This window comes from Syzygium oleosum, unplaced genomic scaffold, assembly GCF_021117445.2.
Source record: "Syzygium oleosum isolate NSW1041296 unplaced genomic scaffold, Sole_v2.1 Sole_v2.05, whole genome shotgun sequence".
Taxonomy (NCBI): domain Eukaryota; kingdom Viridiplantae; phylum Streptophyta; class Magnoliopsida; order Myrtales; family Myrtaceae; genus Syzygium; species Syzygium oleosum.
The window spans coordinates 1,954,841-1,971,054 of NW_026607489.1; the positions used below are offsets into that span (position 1 = coordinate 1,954,841).

Genomic DNA, 16,214 nt, shown 5'->3' on the forward strand with positions numbered 1-16,214 from the left:
GAGAGTGATCTTCGATCGTCTTTCATATCCACTAGCATTCCGAAGGAAAACCAAAGAAGATGTTACTTTCGAAGAGGTGTGTTATTACGCATATGTGAAAAATCACGTTGATTTTCGAAGGGGGTCTACTATTTATAGTAAGAGGCAAATAACTACCTTGTGGGCCTTTGTGGTTTGTGGGCCGGGTTTGGCCCATCTTGGGTGACCCACCCATTATGCCTTTCAGGTAGAGAATGATTGCGAAGGCAAAGATCATGTCAATGAGGGCTGTGGTTAGAAACGAGAAAGAGGACTCCATGTTAGTGAATGAGGAGAAGGTTTTTGGAGAGAGATGTAAAATCCAAAGCTTGGGATTTTTTAGTTCCTTGATTGGATTAAATTTTCATTGATGGATGCATACTACTCTGCTAACCTGCACTAAATAATGCTCGACTAGTATATTAAGGGAAAATTACCAAAAAAGTCATCAAAGTAATGTACTTTTGCAAATTTAATCCTAAACATTTTAATTGTGCCAATTGAGTCCTAAACATTTTCATATTTTGCCAATTGAATCCATCAAATCAATTTTGGTCCGAAATTGCTGACGTGGACGCTAATCGTCCTACGTGGCATTGTCAGCAGGACGGTTGGCGCTGACATAGTCAAAAATTTAAAATATTTTATTTTTATATTTTTTTTGTTGTTTTGTTTTCTTTCCTTTTCTTTGACCGAGTGTTGGCACCCTTAGCACTAGGCAAGGGCATCACGGCCCTCACCGGCTGTGGGTGAGGCCAGCCCTTACTTGTGGCCATTGAGGGTGGCCTTACTCTAGCAAGGCCATCCTTTGCCATATTGGGTGAGGATGATCTTCGTCTAGGTGAGGCTGACCCTCGCATGATCATGGTCGTCAAGGGCGGCCTCGCCAGGGTAGGGCAGGGGAGACCCTCACCCAGGTGAGGCCGTCCCTCGCCTGTGGCCGGTGAGGGCGGCCCTCATTAGATCAGGCGAGTGTGACCTCGCCGAGCCCTTTCTGGCTATCGTCGTTGGCCAGGCATTAGCAAAAAAGAAAAGAAAACACAAAAAAAAAATAGAAAACAATTCATAAAAAATTGTAAAAAACTGTCCACGTCAGCGTCGATAAGCCACATAGGACAATGGGCGCCACGTCAGCGTTTTCTGATCAAAATTGCTCAGATGGACTCAATTTGCACAATTGAAATGTTTAGAATTAAATTGACGAAAGTGCAATAAATTTGTTACTTTTATGATAATTTTTCCCTATATTAGGCCACGAGATAAATATGGGTGTGACTGCAGATTCGTCGTTCCCCGGTGCTGCAGTAATATATCTGGACTTAGTAAATTATAGACGTAAGCACATGGGTAACATCGAAGAAAATTGAGACATTATATGTCGTTCGGCCTCTTAAATTCCGAGTCCCCACTGATTGCCCATCTTGCTTTCTAAGATTTTGCTAGGCAATATCATCTACTGCTCCACATAGTGACAAGGATCGTCGAATGTGCTATTTAGAAAATCAACACGAAGGATTTTTTTTACATGTTCCAAGTCCATACATACATTCTGTGAATGTGATCCATATTTTTCTTACCAAAAACTGTACTACTCATTAGCTTCATTGAGCTCTAATTTCGGTTCTTTAGTCAAATTATTACTATTAATGATAAAATTTTCTTTCTTAAAAGTCATTCTAATTTTGGTTCTTTGGTCAAATTATTACTATTTAAGTAGAAATCCTCCTAGATTGTCTTTATTTGCTTCTCTTACCTCAAAGCACTTGCCATTCCAAGCACTTATCATGTTTTTTTTTTTTGTTATCATTTTTAGTTTGTGTGTTGTTTTTAAAAATCGATACAGCTTATGAATTTCTTCGCCAATATAGTTTACAACTAAATGGGCGCATTTGATTATGTACTGACATTTTTCTATTTAGAGTTATCTATTTGCAAGAAAAGCTGGTTTTATAGCAATCATTTCTATTATCGAAGTGAAAATTTTCTGTTGTACTCATTAGATTCATCGTAAGTAGATGCATATTTTCGCAACAAAACACGAATGCACCCTCTTCCTAATAATAAAGCTGACGATTATCGCACCCTACCAACTTTAGAGATAGAGACATAGAGGAAGTCGTGGAGCGATTTTGTCAAAAAGTCTTCAATTCATAAATCTTTTAATTGTGCCCATTGAATTTCAAATATTTTCATATGTTGTTAATTAGGTCAATCCGACCAATTTTGACTAGAAATCGATAATGTAGACGCCGACCTTCCTATGTATAACAGCCGGTACTGACGTGGATAATTTTTATTTATATTTTAATATATTTCCAATTTTTTTACTTTTTATTTTTTCTTTTCTTTTCTTTTCCTTTTCCTTTTTTTCTTTTTTTTTTCTTTTCATTTTCTTCTTTCTTTTTACCTTTTTCCCTTTGCCGGCCCACAACCAAGCCTAATTTATAATTGGCGACCCGCCGGCCTCAAGTTAGGGCCGCCCTCGCCAACCTTTGGCAAGGGACGCCCGAGCTTGGGCTGGCAAGGGCCACCGTCGCTCTTGCTCGATTTGGTGAAGGATTGCCCTCTCCAGCACAGGCATCGACATTGCTCATCCGAGGCTAGCAAGGGCGGCTCTCCATTGAGGTCAGCGACCTTCATCGTCCATTGACGAGGCCCGACGGAGAGAAAAAGGAAGAAAAAAGAAAATAATAAAAAAGGGAAAAAAAAAGAAGGAATAGAGAAGAAAAGAAAAAAAGGAAATAAATAAACAAATAAGAAAAAAATTAAAATAATTTTAAAAAACGTCTACATCAATGCTGATCTTACCACGTAGAATGGCTTGCATCCACATCAGCCATTTCTGACCAAAATTGGCCAAATGGACTCAATAGGCAAAACATGAAATATTTTTATAATTCAATTGGCAAAATTGAAAGATATAAAATTGAATTGGCCAAAGTGCAATTGGTTTAAGATAATTTTCCCGGCAAGAGTCTCTTCTAGAGGGGTAACTTTAGGGCTAGTTATTCCCATACTTGCCCCCATATCTATTGGTCCACCCGATGCAGTCTCTATCTCGAAACCATGCAGCAAACTTGCAAGCGCAATTTGCAACATTGGAAGAGCGAAGGACACTCCGAGGCACATACACAGTTATTCTTTTAAGTATATAACTTTTGCAACTTAATTGACAATCGTTACCACATCACGGTACGTTTGTTTCACGGAAAATTCAATGATAACGGAAAGTGGTTTCCTGAAAAAGCATTTTCCAGGAATATGGTTAGTTTTCTTTTATTTAGTAATATACGGTCGAAATTGTTTTCTAATGTTTTGAGTTTATTAGAAAATAATTTCAATATCATGATTTTATTTTAGGCAAAAAAAATCAAATTTTTAATTTTTAATTTTAATTATTTTTAAAAAAATCGAATTTTTAATTATTTTATTTTTAAAAAATCAGTTTTTTAATTTTTTTTTCTCTTTTCTTTTCTTTTTTCTTTTCTTTCCTTTACTTTTTTCCTCCTTCCTCCGCTGCGACCGATCGGTTGTCGACGGTCACAGGCGCGCTGGAAGCTCACCTAATGACGGCCACAAGCGATTGAGCTTGCCGACCTCGGCCGAGCCCGAGCTCGCTTGGATCTGGCAAGCTGTGAGCTCGTTGGGATCAACCGAGCTCGTTTTGGCCTAGATCTGGCGAGTCGCGAGCTCATCCGGATCTGGTGAGCGTCGGGCTCGCGCGAGGCTAGCGAGGTCATAGCTCGCCCGCTCACGCCGGCGAGCTCGAGCTCATCGGTATTAGGCGAGCCTTGAGCTCACCAGCCTTGTGCAAGGTCAAGTCTCGCCGGTGCGAGGTCGGGGTTCGCCGGGATTTGGCGAGCTCGCGCGAGGCCAGTGAGCTTGAGGCTCGCCAGATCCCGGCGAGCTGCGACCTTACACCAGCTCGCCGACCTTGCCTGTGGTCGGCCAGCGACCGGCAGAGCGAAGAAAAAAGAAAAAGAAAAAGAAATAAGAAAAAAAAACAAAAAAAGAAAAAAAAGAAAACATGAAAGAAAAAAAATTAAAAAAGTTAAGAGCAACAAATTTGGAAAGTATTTTTACCTCCTCAGATGGGAAATTCACTCTTCTAATATTATACATGAAAGTTTTACCTTGATCGGAAAGTGCTTTCTTTTGACTTATCATTTTCGGAGAACCAAACGGGTGAAAGTTCGGAAAACAAATTTCCGGAAAGCACTTTCTCTCAAACAAACGCACCCTAAATGTAAGTTAGCGATAGTTAGAGTAAGGTTGATGGTTTTTTCTATGAAAATCGTGCGTTCTTCCCAGCAAATGTTTTTAACATTGACATATTGAACTTGTGGTCCGCATGGATCTTAATATGTACCTAGATACGATCTTTGAGGGCAATAATAAATATCATCATCTTTTGGCTCTTTGTTAGAAGTCCAAACGACAACAATGACTTGTAGAAATGATTTGACATCATTGAATTCGATGATATCAAAGGGCGACTTGGCAATCTGTTTGGCCCAATGTCCTAAAGAAGAATATTCAAATATTATGAAGAAATTCCTGAAAGTGTAGAAGTATTAATTCAAAAACCTCGGCTAGAGCACAGAAGTTGGGTAGTTGAGATGATTGTGACTTTTGATCGATTTTCTTTGCCCTTGTCGGGAATTTAGACTTCAGCTTTTGAAGGTGCCTTTTATTATGCAAACATATCACGTTCAAATTATTCATGATGGAAATCTTTGATTTTCTGGACACTTTCATTTTTTATGAATCTATGGGAAGTCGAGTTCTTGAAAGAAAATTATAGCTATGTTCTGTAGACGTAATTCCACATTATACTAACACATCAGCATGCTCAATGACCACCATTAAACGCAAAAAGTAAATCACGAAACTTGACATCACCCTCGCCGATCAAACATGCTCCATAGTGTAACTATCGATTAACAAATTATCAATACATCAGTACTGACTTCAATTTATTTTTAGAAACATGGTCCACCACCTAAGTGGGAACAAGCTAGAGAGGCGCTTCTGATGCAGAGCGTGAGCATTTCATCATTTCTAGAGGAGAGTCACTGGTATGCGTGCTCGGGAAGGCGTGGAGTTGCAAGGACTTCGAGTGGGGTGGCTTTGAGATTTGTCATTCCGATCGCCTCGGCCATGTCGACCGGTTCATCTGCCGATGTCGTAATGTCGAACCCTTGCAAAAGAGCGGCAAGGGACAGCGACATCATTTGCATGGCTAAATTGATTCCGGGGCACATTCTCCGGCCGCTCCCGAATGGTATCAGCTCGAAATTCTGACCTCGGATGTCGAAATCTTTGTGGGTGGTCAAGAATCTCTCCGGCCGGAATTCGAGAGGGTCTGACCATATGCGTGGGTCTCGATGGATCTTCCATAAGTTAAAGAGGAGACGAGTGCCCCTTGGGACGTGATAGCCATCCACGGTGCAGTCGTCCATGGACTCATGCGGGACGCCAAGTGGACCTGCCGGGTATAAACGCAGGGTTTCCTTGATGATGGCTTGGATGTAGACCAAATTCTTGAGGTCCGATTCTTTGACCGGCTTTTCTCTGCCGATATGAGTATCAAGTTCATGTTGGGCCTTCTTTAGGACTTCACGATGGTTGAGTAACAAAGACAAGGCCCATGTCAGAGAAACTGTGGTAGTGTCTGAACCAGCTAAAACGAGTGCCTGCAAAGTAACGGATTGTCAATGACTAGAATGACGAATCTTGATGCCTTAGTTGTAAAATAAGGATCGGTACTTATGTTTAATCTCTTGTCAAATGGTTTAACAAATATGTTGGTGACCTACACCAATAACATAGAACAAAATTATATCACATCCACAGGGTAATGACATTATCCGTTTAGTTTATAACTGAAAAAGTTGGTGATACGTTACTTCCATTCAAAATACTTACGAGACACGAATTGATCGGACGCATTAGTAAATATTGAATGCTTCATAATACACCTTAAGTTCAAGGAACGTTTTTTTTTTTTCATGCAACTGCAAATTTTATTAGAAAAAAATAGTTAGACCCGCTACTGCGTGTTATATGCCACCTTTATATAGTCGAATTACATTATTTGATTTGTTACGAGTGGAGGGAAAGAACCTAGCCATTTTATCGACATTGGCATCATTGTCCTATCTCTTTTCCCTGACCTGAAGGGATTGTCTTATTGGATCCGAATTCAGAATTTTTTTCTTTTCTTATTATTGGTTGCGAGATAATTGTTTTTTTCTTGTTTTTGTGGCTGAGAGATTTTGAATCCAGAGCCACTATCGCGTGATCTGATCCCAATGCATACTATGCCAGAAGTCTATCCTAATGCGACAGGCAAACCAAAGGACCAGTGTGCCTACGAGGCAATTTTTACTTTTATGCCCGAATGACAAAGTGCACGTAAAGCTTCTTATGCATGCCATGTGATCATTTAAAGTGGGGGAAAAAGTTGGCTCTTGAAATCTAGGAAAAAGCTATAGAAAACACACGGCATGCCTCCGGGACTCTGTCTATACAAAACAAAACTTAGACGTTTATACAAGTTATGTACACAAAAATCTATTTTGTGAATTTCGGAAAAATCAAATCCACCATATCAAATGCTAAATAAAAGTGGGGTAATGATTATGCTAAATAAACTTACCATGCATGTTGCTTTAATGAAGGTATCGGCATCGTAATCAGGAAGTTCTTCGGTAGCATATACACTGGAGAGCAACACGTCCATGAAATCTTGGTCATTGTCCTTGTTACTACCATGTCCCTTTTTAGTGTTTCTTCTGCTTTTGTGCTCATTTAGCCATCCTTGAACCACACGGTCTAGCTCTTGGGCCGTCTTCTTCATCATCTTCTCGTACCCGTCCAAATCCAACCACCTTAAAACCGGGAACGCGTCGGACACTACGAACCTCCCCGCTAAATCAAAGAAGTCCCTAAAAGCCTGTCGACCCTTCTCGTCTCGTTCGTCCTCATATCGTTTCCCAACTATCATCCTAAACACCACATTTAGAGTTATGTCACCAAACCATCGCTTCATGTCCACCAACACCTTCTTTGGTGCGCCACTGTAGTTTTCCACACATCGCTTATATATGTGGTTTATTGATGCTTGGACCTCTGATTCCCTAAGGTGCTTGAGCAATTCCAACCGGTGGTTAGAGAGGAGATCCAGAATGGCAATCTTACGCACATGGCGCCAATAAGGGCCGTAGGGAGCAAGACCAAACATGGCATAGTTGTAGGCCATGACCTCGGAGCTAACAGACTTGGGTCGAGTCGCAAAGACTCTGTCGTTCACGGTAAGGCACTGCTTGGCTATCTCCCAATTACTAACTATCAACGCTCGATAAATACCCATCTTGACGGTGAAGATTGGCCCGTACTTGTCAGCCATGTTTGCTAGGACTATATGGGGTGGCACCGGGCCTCCTAAGAGATGGAGATGGCCAATCAAAGGCCACGCGCCGCCGGCTTCAGGCAAGGAGGCTTCTTTGCGGCCGTCAATGCTTCCTCTGTTATTTTGTGTTCTTATCAGTAGGGAGGCAAAGCAATAGAAAAAGATTGCGAAGGCAAAGACCGTGCCGGCGAGGGCAGCGGCTGGGAACGAGAAAGAGGACTCCATGTTTGTGAATGAAGAGAAGGGTTGTGGAGATATATATACATGGATAGGATAAGAGCTTGGGGGAGATTGATACATATTTCACTTGAAGACACACTGCATCTAAATCTTCCGATTTAATTAAATTCTCTTCCATACACGCAATCAAGTAAGGCTAGACCAATACATTGGTAAGCAGGCATGGCCCGCAAGATAAGTATTGAAGAAAATTGGGACACTTGGATATTAATATTTTACCACGGAACCACCGCCCGCAGCGGCTGCGTTGGCTTGCGCTCTCATCCCCCCACGAAGGGATCAGAGTTCGAACCCCAACGTAGTCGTTAGGGATTCTTAAGTGTGGCGCCGTGGTGGTGGGTCCTGCGCTAGCGTCACCCCAGGTTTACCCCTCCGGCTGTCGGCCGTGCGGGGGGTTCCTGGGTCATAAAAAATAAAATAAAATATATATATATATATATATATATATATATATATATTTTACCACGGATCTTGCTTTTCTAGATTTTGATAGTCAATTTCATTTAGTGCCCGACACCGTGACAAGGGCCATCGATTGCATAATTTTACATAAACGGATTTCTCCTCCTAGGATTTTATTTATTACAAGTTCCGAATGGAATACGTTTGTATAGAAATCATCACAGAGGATTTTTATTTATTACAAGTCCCGAGTATGTTTATGCATTCAGTGAAATTTGAATCCGCACATGATGTGAATTCCTACAAGAAGACCAAACGATGAGGAGAACTTAGTCGACAAGTGCTTCGAATTGATAAATCTAAGCATTTATAGTGTTCTTGAGTCCACTTCTGTGACTGTCGCATTGCAATCAATAAAGTGATGATCCACGGAGTTAGCAAGAGTGTAAAACCCACTTGTAAGAACACAAGAAATGATTGTATTTAGAGAGAATGGGTTTGTCTAGGTGAAAAACAAAATGTGCAAAGGACTCTTCACAAACTCTAGAGATGTAGTTTATCTCTAGGATGAGTGCACATACTCTGTCTTAACACCTAAATTTTAACGATCAATTTAGTTATTTATTGCATAGAAAAATTAGAGATCGATCCCGGCTCCTAAACAAAAAATATTAGTTAAATTGCATACAAATATTAGGGCATTTGGATTAGTAGTGAATGCCCATATAGTTTGCACGTTAATTGAACCGGCGACGGATGGGTTTAAGTGAATAGTGTTGAACTTAATTTTAGCCAAACGAAAATCTTTATGGCGGAATATTGCCGTAAATACTTAGACGAGAAGATTTTGGAGTAATCTGAAGCAATCCGTAAGGGGTGTCAAAATATGAGGAAAGATAATAGATGATATTTTGAGATATCTCTTTCATAGACAAGAGTCGGCCAAACAAAAGAAGATTATTTGCAATAAGAAAAGAAGAAAGAAAATTAAATAAAAGAGGATCTTATTTTCCTACTGCAGCCGATCAACTAAATCGAAAGATCAAAGCATATTCGGCCAGCACTAAAAGACTAAAGAATTATTGGTTCTTTCCTTGAGAGGCCCAATTGGCAATTACTTTGCATATGAAAGGTGTTCATAGGGACAAGTGAGGGGGTCTCTTTCCGTACTCAGAAGCAAGAAAGGCTAAAAAGATAGATAGGAAAAAAGAAAAAAAAAAAAGAGAGACATGTCGATTGTTGAGCAGAAGGGATAGAGCCCATGTTAATGTGACTGACGTGGTGTCTGTGCCTCCCGATATAAGTGCCTAGGAAAATACATACGCAGTTGTTCTCTATACATGTCATTATTGAAGTAAATATATAACTGATGCAACCAAACTGACAATTTCTAATACATCTAAACTTAGTTTAGTTATAGTTAGAGTAAGGATGATGTTTTTGGCTGTAATAGTCATACCTTCTTCTCGCGACTTGATTCAGATATAGTTTTCTTTTATTCTATTCGTGAACCACAAGTTCCCAGCAAATGTTTTTACGACTGACGAATTGAATTTGCGGTCCACATTGGGTACTTAACATGAATCTAGACATGATCTTTGACGGCAATAATAAATATTATCATCTTTTGGCTCTTTGTTAGAAGTCCAAGTGAAAATGACTTCCATAATAACTTATAAGAGTGACCTTTGACGTCAATGAGTTGGATGATACCACACGGCAATCTGCATAGTCCAACGTTGGACCGAAGGACTGGTCCTAAAGAAGAATTTTATAACATTATGCGGAAGAAATTCCCGAAATTTCAGAAATATTTAATTCAAACACTGCAGATTAGAGCACGGAAGTTGACGGGTGGTTGAGATATTTGTGACTTTTGATCAATTTTCTTTGGCTTTGTCGTCGATTTGAACTTCAGGTGTAAAGGTGCCTTTCACTAGAGAAACGATTCTTGAAATATGATTGTTTAGTACATGAAAGAATACAGATGAATTATTAAGCAAAAAAAAATAGTTAGTATTAAGCAATGATCGGTTGGGAGAAGAAATTACATGGGAAAAGTTATCAACCTATTGTATTTGTGCCAATTGAGTTCTAAACCTTTCAATTTGGCAATTTAGTCCAAACATTTTAATTGTGCCAATTTAGTCCTAAACTTTTAACGATTTACCAATTTAGTTCTTGTAGCCAATTTTGGCAGGAAATTGCTAACGTGGCGGTCTAGTCATCACCGAGCATCCTACGTGACACAGCCGGTGTTAACGTGGATAATTTTTAATTTTTTTTTTTAAATTTCTGAATTTTTTATTCTTTTATTCTTTTCGTTTCTTCTTCTTTTCTTTTTTCTTTCCTTTTTTTTTTCTAACCCTATGCCGCCAAGGTCATTGACTAATCCTCACTCATGCCTGGATTTGAGGGCGCTAAGGTCCTGGACCATGCCGACGAGGGTCGCCGACCCTCCCCTATGGTCCCTAGCCCTCACCTATGACCGGTGAGGATTGCCGGTGAACTTGTTGGCCTAGGGTTAGAAAAAAAAAAGAAAAAAAAGAAAAAAAGAAAAAATTTCATAAAAGTCTAATTTTTTTGAAATTATCCATGTAACTGCCGACTGTATCACGTAGGATGGCCGACGTTGACTAGACCACCACGTCAGCGATTTCCAGCCAAAATTAACCGGAAGGACTAATTTGGCAAATGGTCAAAAGAGTTAGGACTAAATTGGCAGACTATTAAAAGTTTTGAAACTAAAATGACCCAATTGAAAGGTTTAAGACTGAATTGGCAAATCTTCAAAAAGTTTAGAACTAAATTGATCAAATTTAAAAATTTAGAACTAAATTGCCACAAATACAATTAATTTATAATTTTTTTGATAATTTTCCTAGTACACATGATAGGTTGAATTCGAGACCATCCCCTCTGATGAAATCGACGTGGGATCCACATATGGCCATTCGTACTTAATGGTTCAGATTCACTTATAATATAAGTACGGGTCATAAAATAATTTCTTCAAATTAGGAAAACTCACCAAACAAGTGGCTTTATTGATAGTATCAGCATCATAGATGGGCAGCTCGTCCGCAGTACCAAGAATGGAAAGCATCACGTCCATGAAATCTCGGTCACCTTCGACCTCCCCCACAAGCCCTCTTGTGCTTGTGCTCATCCAACCACCCTCCGGACACATCGTCCAATTCTTTGGCCATCCTCTTCATCGCCTTAACATAACCTCCAATGTCGAACCACCTAAAAAATGGCAACACATCGGACGCGACAATATCATAAGGGGTGTGGCACGATATCATAGATGTACATAGTAGAGCTTATTAAAGTATCTTACATCGTTTGCCTAAGGGATTCATAAGTTTTTTACATACATTTGATTTCCATTAACCTATAAGTTTAAACTTTTAGTTTGGACTCTCTAACACAATATCATAATAGATTCAGCTCCAACTTATTTCGTGTGTGTGGCACCGTTTGTCAAATTCCACGTGTCATTTCTAATCCGGTTTACATATAAGAGGGAATGTTAAAGTATTACACATAATTTATTTAGGAGTTTATATGTTCTTTGTATAGACTATCTAAAGATTGTTTGTGGAAGACGAAAAAGAGGCTTTTCCAATAACGTGTGTTTGATGTAATAAGTCTTTGCATCAATGTCCGTGGACAAACCCTCTGATGGACAACGAAATGGTGTAGCATGATAGTTCATGCAGCACCCGGCGCCCAACCATAATGTTAGAGATATTTAGATATCTTATAGAGATATGTCAGATATTTCCACTAATTTTCTCTATCTGTTTTGATTATGCATAATAAGCCAAAGATGGCCACGTACAACCAACGCACCTAGCTAGCTAGTTATCACTTCTGCCCGGTCTTGCCTAAAAGGCCAGAACTGGCCGGCATGAATCAACTCGACATGAAGCGTTAACCAGGTGAGTTTCACCTAAGTTTCAATAAAATAGCTGGAGTCAAAGATCAAAGCAGCCGATCAACTAAATCGAAAGATCAAAGCATATTCGGCCAGCACTAAAAGACGAAAGAATTATTGGTTCTTTCCTTGAGAGGCCCAATTGGCAATTACTTTGCATATGAAAGGTGTTCATAGGGACAAGTGAGGGGGTCTCTTTCCGTACTCAGAAGCAAGAAAGGCTAAAAAGATAGAGAGGAAAAAAGAAAAAAAAAGAGAGCTAGAAACAGAAAAGCGACATAAGAAAGAGTTAACAGCGAAGGGAGAAAGAGAAGTGTCGTCTTCCTCCTGGAGTCTTCTTCCCGACGCGGTTGCCCAATTCTAACTTGATTTCTTTGATATGTTGGGCTTTATCCAATTAGGAGAGTTTTCGTATAAAAAAAATCTTGATAATCATTAATTTGAGCCGATGTCAAATTATTATTATGATTTTTGTTTTGAATCTTCGTGAATATTTTGATGTGGGTTTATTATTGTTTTGCTAGAATTGCTCCCGCGACGAAATATCTATCGTCGAAAGTTGTTCTTCGATTTTTAATGAGAGCAGACTGGGTTGTGTGGCGATTCCGGACAGGAAGTATCCAGGCAAACTCTAAAATCAATAACTTCACTTCGATTGAAACTATATAAGCATGAACTATGCTCGAATTTAATCAATGACAAGTTCAGAAAGTACAGTGGATATAAATGTAAGCAAACTTTGCCGAAATTTAATCAATGACAAAGTTGACTAAACCTAGATATCATGTCGGAATTTATTCGACGACGCAATGTATGGATAATGATGCATGCCAGAATTTAATTAACGACGCGAATATGAAAGCTACAACTAGGAAATTGAAAATATTGTACAAGAATGCTTAAAGATAATTGAACTATAACATTTTCTTTGATATGAGGGTGTCTTTGTTGGACAATAGGTGATAATTATAGTGAAGATGTAGTAATTGGCCCTTAATGATGTCCAGTAGTTTTGCTTCCTTAAGTAACTTCCATTGACCTCATCTATTCTCCTTTATTTCTACGACCTCATCTATTCTCCTTTATTTCTACGTAGCAAACGTTTCTTGACGATGTCTAGCAACTTCTACCGGCCTCATCTATTCTCTTTTATTTCCACGTAGTAATCGCTGCTCGATGATGTCCAATAGTTATGCTTCCTTAAGTAACTTCCATCGACCTTATTTGTTTTCCCTTATTTCTGTAAACTTTACTCCCCCACGTTTTGAATAACTACTTTCCCTGTGTGGAGAAAGTTTTGTAGTTATCGATGATCATTCCATGACTAGGTCTCTAAATGGTAACCATTCCCTCCATAGTGTGCATCTTCAATGCTAGTTGTCTCAATAGTTTTCAAGTTTTGAATGGTACAAGAACTCACTGCCAGCGCCCATATTGGTGGTTATGAACGGTCCATTATCGTACTTTGGCAACTGGACATGTGGCATTAAAGATCATTTTCATTGATCGACACGTGTTGACTCTTGCACCCGTCAATAGACCAATATGTGCAAGATCTCACTCATGTGCTATACACGTGATTATCGAGAAAAGTGTTAGAAATGTCATAAACCTTTTGTATTAGTGTCAATTTAGTCCTAAATCTTTCTTTAGTGCCAATTCAGTCCTAGATTTTTTGTCTTTGTGCTAATTCAGTCCTTCCAATTAATTTTGGCCGAATACTGTTGATGTGGACGCCGACCGGCCTACATATCACCGCCGGCGATGACGTTGACAAATTTTAATAATATTTTAATATTTTTCGAATTTCGTTTTTTAATTATTTTTTTTCTTTTCTTTCTTTTTTTTTTTCCTTTCCCTTTCTTCTTTCTCCAGCCGATCGCCGGTCTGGTGACCGGCTGGAGGCCAGGGCCGGTAAGCCCCGCCTACCAATGGCGAGGCTTGCCCCACCAACCACTAGCGAGGCTGGCCCTCACCAGCGATGGCGAAAGCAAGCCTCGCTAGCGGCAGGGCTCTTGCGAGGCACGACCTTGCCGGATCTGGCGAGGTCGAGCCTCCCTTACAGCGTGAGGCCGCCCTCCCGGCCATCCAGCGAGGGTCGAGCCTTGCCGCCCTCGCCAGTGGTCGGCGAGGTGAGCCTCACCAATTAGCAGGCGAGGTTCGCCGACCCTGGCCTCCAGCCAGTCACCGGACTGGCAATCAACTGGAGGAAGAAGAAAGGGAATGAAAAAAAGAAAGAAAGAAAAGAAATAAAAAGAAAAGGAAAAAATTTAAAAATAAATAAAAATATTTGAAAAATATTAAAATATTTTTAAAAGTTGTCCGCGTTATCGCTGACGGTGCCACGTAAGCCAATTGACGTCCACGTCAGCAATATTCAGCTAAAATTAGCCAGAAGAACTGAATTGGCACAAAGACAAAAGGTTTAAGACTGAATTGGTACAAAAAAAAGGTTTAGGATTATATTGGCACTAGTGGAAAAGGTTTATGACTTTTCTGACATTTTTCCCCGTGATTATCTTTATCCTTGCTCACGTCCTATTCACATGCTTTCTTCATTCACATGCCAGGCACATTTGCATAGATGACCAGATTATTTTTGGTGTCAACATGTGCTCCATTTCAAAAGGATGAAATTTGAAATTTAATTCTTTTGAAGAAAATACCTTGATCGCGCGTGTCTCTTTGCAGATAACACCTGACATGCGTCTTATCTTCTAAAGCTTTGTACTTTGTGTGCAGCCGACCAGCTCACGATCCCCTATAGCGTTTTGACACATCGCTCCGATCACTTATGGATAGCAAATCATGTTTACGAATCATACAATCGTCAGCCTCACCTAGGCGAGGGTGGCCCTTGCCAGATAGAGAGAAGGCGACCTTGCAAATTCAGGCGAGGGCAACCTCGCCCAGCCCTCTCTAACAATAGCTGGTGGCCGACCATCGCTTGAGACCGGCCATCGGCAAAAAGGAAAGAAAAAAAAAAGAAAACGAAAAAATTCAGAAAATTTGTAAAAAGTTGTCCACACCAGCGCCAATACGCCACATAGCACGACTGACACTGACTAGACTGTCACGTCAGCATTTTCCGATTAGAATTGGCCAGATAACTCAATTGGCAAAACATGAAAAGATTTGGGACTCAATTGTCACAATTGAAATGTTTAGGACTGAATTGGTAAAAGTGTAATAGGTTTATGACTTTTTTTTTATAATTTTCCTGCATATTAGCAAGCAGGCGTGGCCCACGAGATATATATGGGTATGACTGCAGATTCGTCGTTCCCCGGTGCTGCAGTAATAAATCTGGACTTAGTAAACTATATACGAAAGCAGATAGGTCATTATTGAAGAAAAGTGAGACAGATTCGTCGTTCCCCGGTGCTGCAGTAATAAATCTGGACTTAGTAAACTATAGACGTAAGCAGATAGGTCATTATTGAAGAAAAGTGAGACATCTGGATGTTTCCTCGAGCCTCGGAAATTCCAACTCCCCACGGATTCTTTCGGGATAATGAAGAAATTTGCTAGCCAATATCATCTAGTGCTCCACATAGTGACAAGGACCGTCGAATGTGCTACTTAGAAAATCAACACGAAGAATATTTTTAAAATTTTTTTTTTACATGTTCCAAGTGCATGCATACATTCTGTGTATCTGATCCAAAAACTGTAATACATACTGAGACTCATTTACAAAATTGATATTATAAAAGATACGGTAATCTGTCGATTGAATGCTGGATATCCATTTTGTAGATCACTCCTAACATATCTGGCGTTGCTTCTTTTTGCAACTAACCTATAGTAACAAAGTGAGCGAAGTTGCTTAGGGTTCCATCATCTAAGAGTTTTTGGTTGCAATCCGGAGGCGATGCAATATATTCGTTGAGGGTGTCGGAAGAGCTAAATTTGCTACTGCTATTAGTTTCAACGGGCTCTAATGTCGGTTCTTTAGTCAAATTATTACTATTAATGATGATTTTTTCTTCTTAATTTAAGTCATTCTAATTTTGGTTCTTTGGTCAAATTATTACTATTTAAGTATAAATTCTCCCAGATTGTCTTTATTTACTTCTCTTACCTCAAAGCACTTGCCATTCCAAGCACTTATCATGTTTAGTTTGTGTTTTTTTTTTTTCAAATGGATACACAGCTTATGAATTTCTTCGCCAATCTAATGAGATCTCTTGCACT

At 39.7% G+C, this 16,214-nt stretch overlaps 1 protein-coding gene across 1 annotated transcript; it reads right to left on the reverse strand.

Moving 5' to 3' along the window:
• Window positions 1–4,922: 4,922 nt before the first annotated feature.
• On the reverse strand, window positions 4,923–7,773 carry LOC115663152 (cytochrome P450 CYP82D47-like). The gene is made up of 2 exons (XM_030585189.2): window positions 6,680–7,773; window positions 4,923–5,714 (listed from the first exon to the last, which is right to left on the reverse strand). Exons 1-2 carry the CDS (start codon window positions 7,730–7,732, stop codon window positions 5,091–5,093), a joined length of 1,677 nt encoding a protein of 558 aa, XP_030441049.1. The 5' UTR covers window positions 7,733–7,773; the 3' UTR covers window positions 4,923–5,090.
• Between the last annotated feature and the right edge of the window lie 8,441 nt (window positions 7,774–16,214).

Excerpts from the sequence above, each read along its gene's own strand:
- LOC115663152 (XM_030585189.2), bottom strand. The coding sequence starts at position 7,732 with ATGTATCAATCTCCCCCAAGCTCTTATCCTATCCATGTATATATATCT. Across the intron at positions 5,715-6,679 it reads TCATTAAAGCAACATGCATG|GCACTCGTTTTAGCTGGTTC; the intron begins GTAAGTTTATTT and ends GTTACTTTGCAG.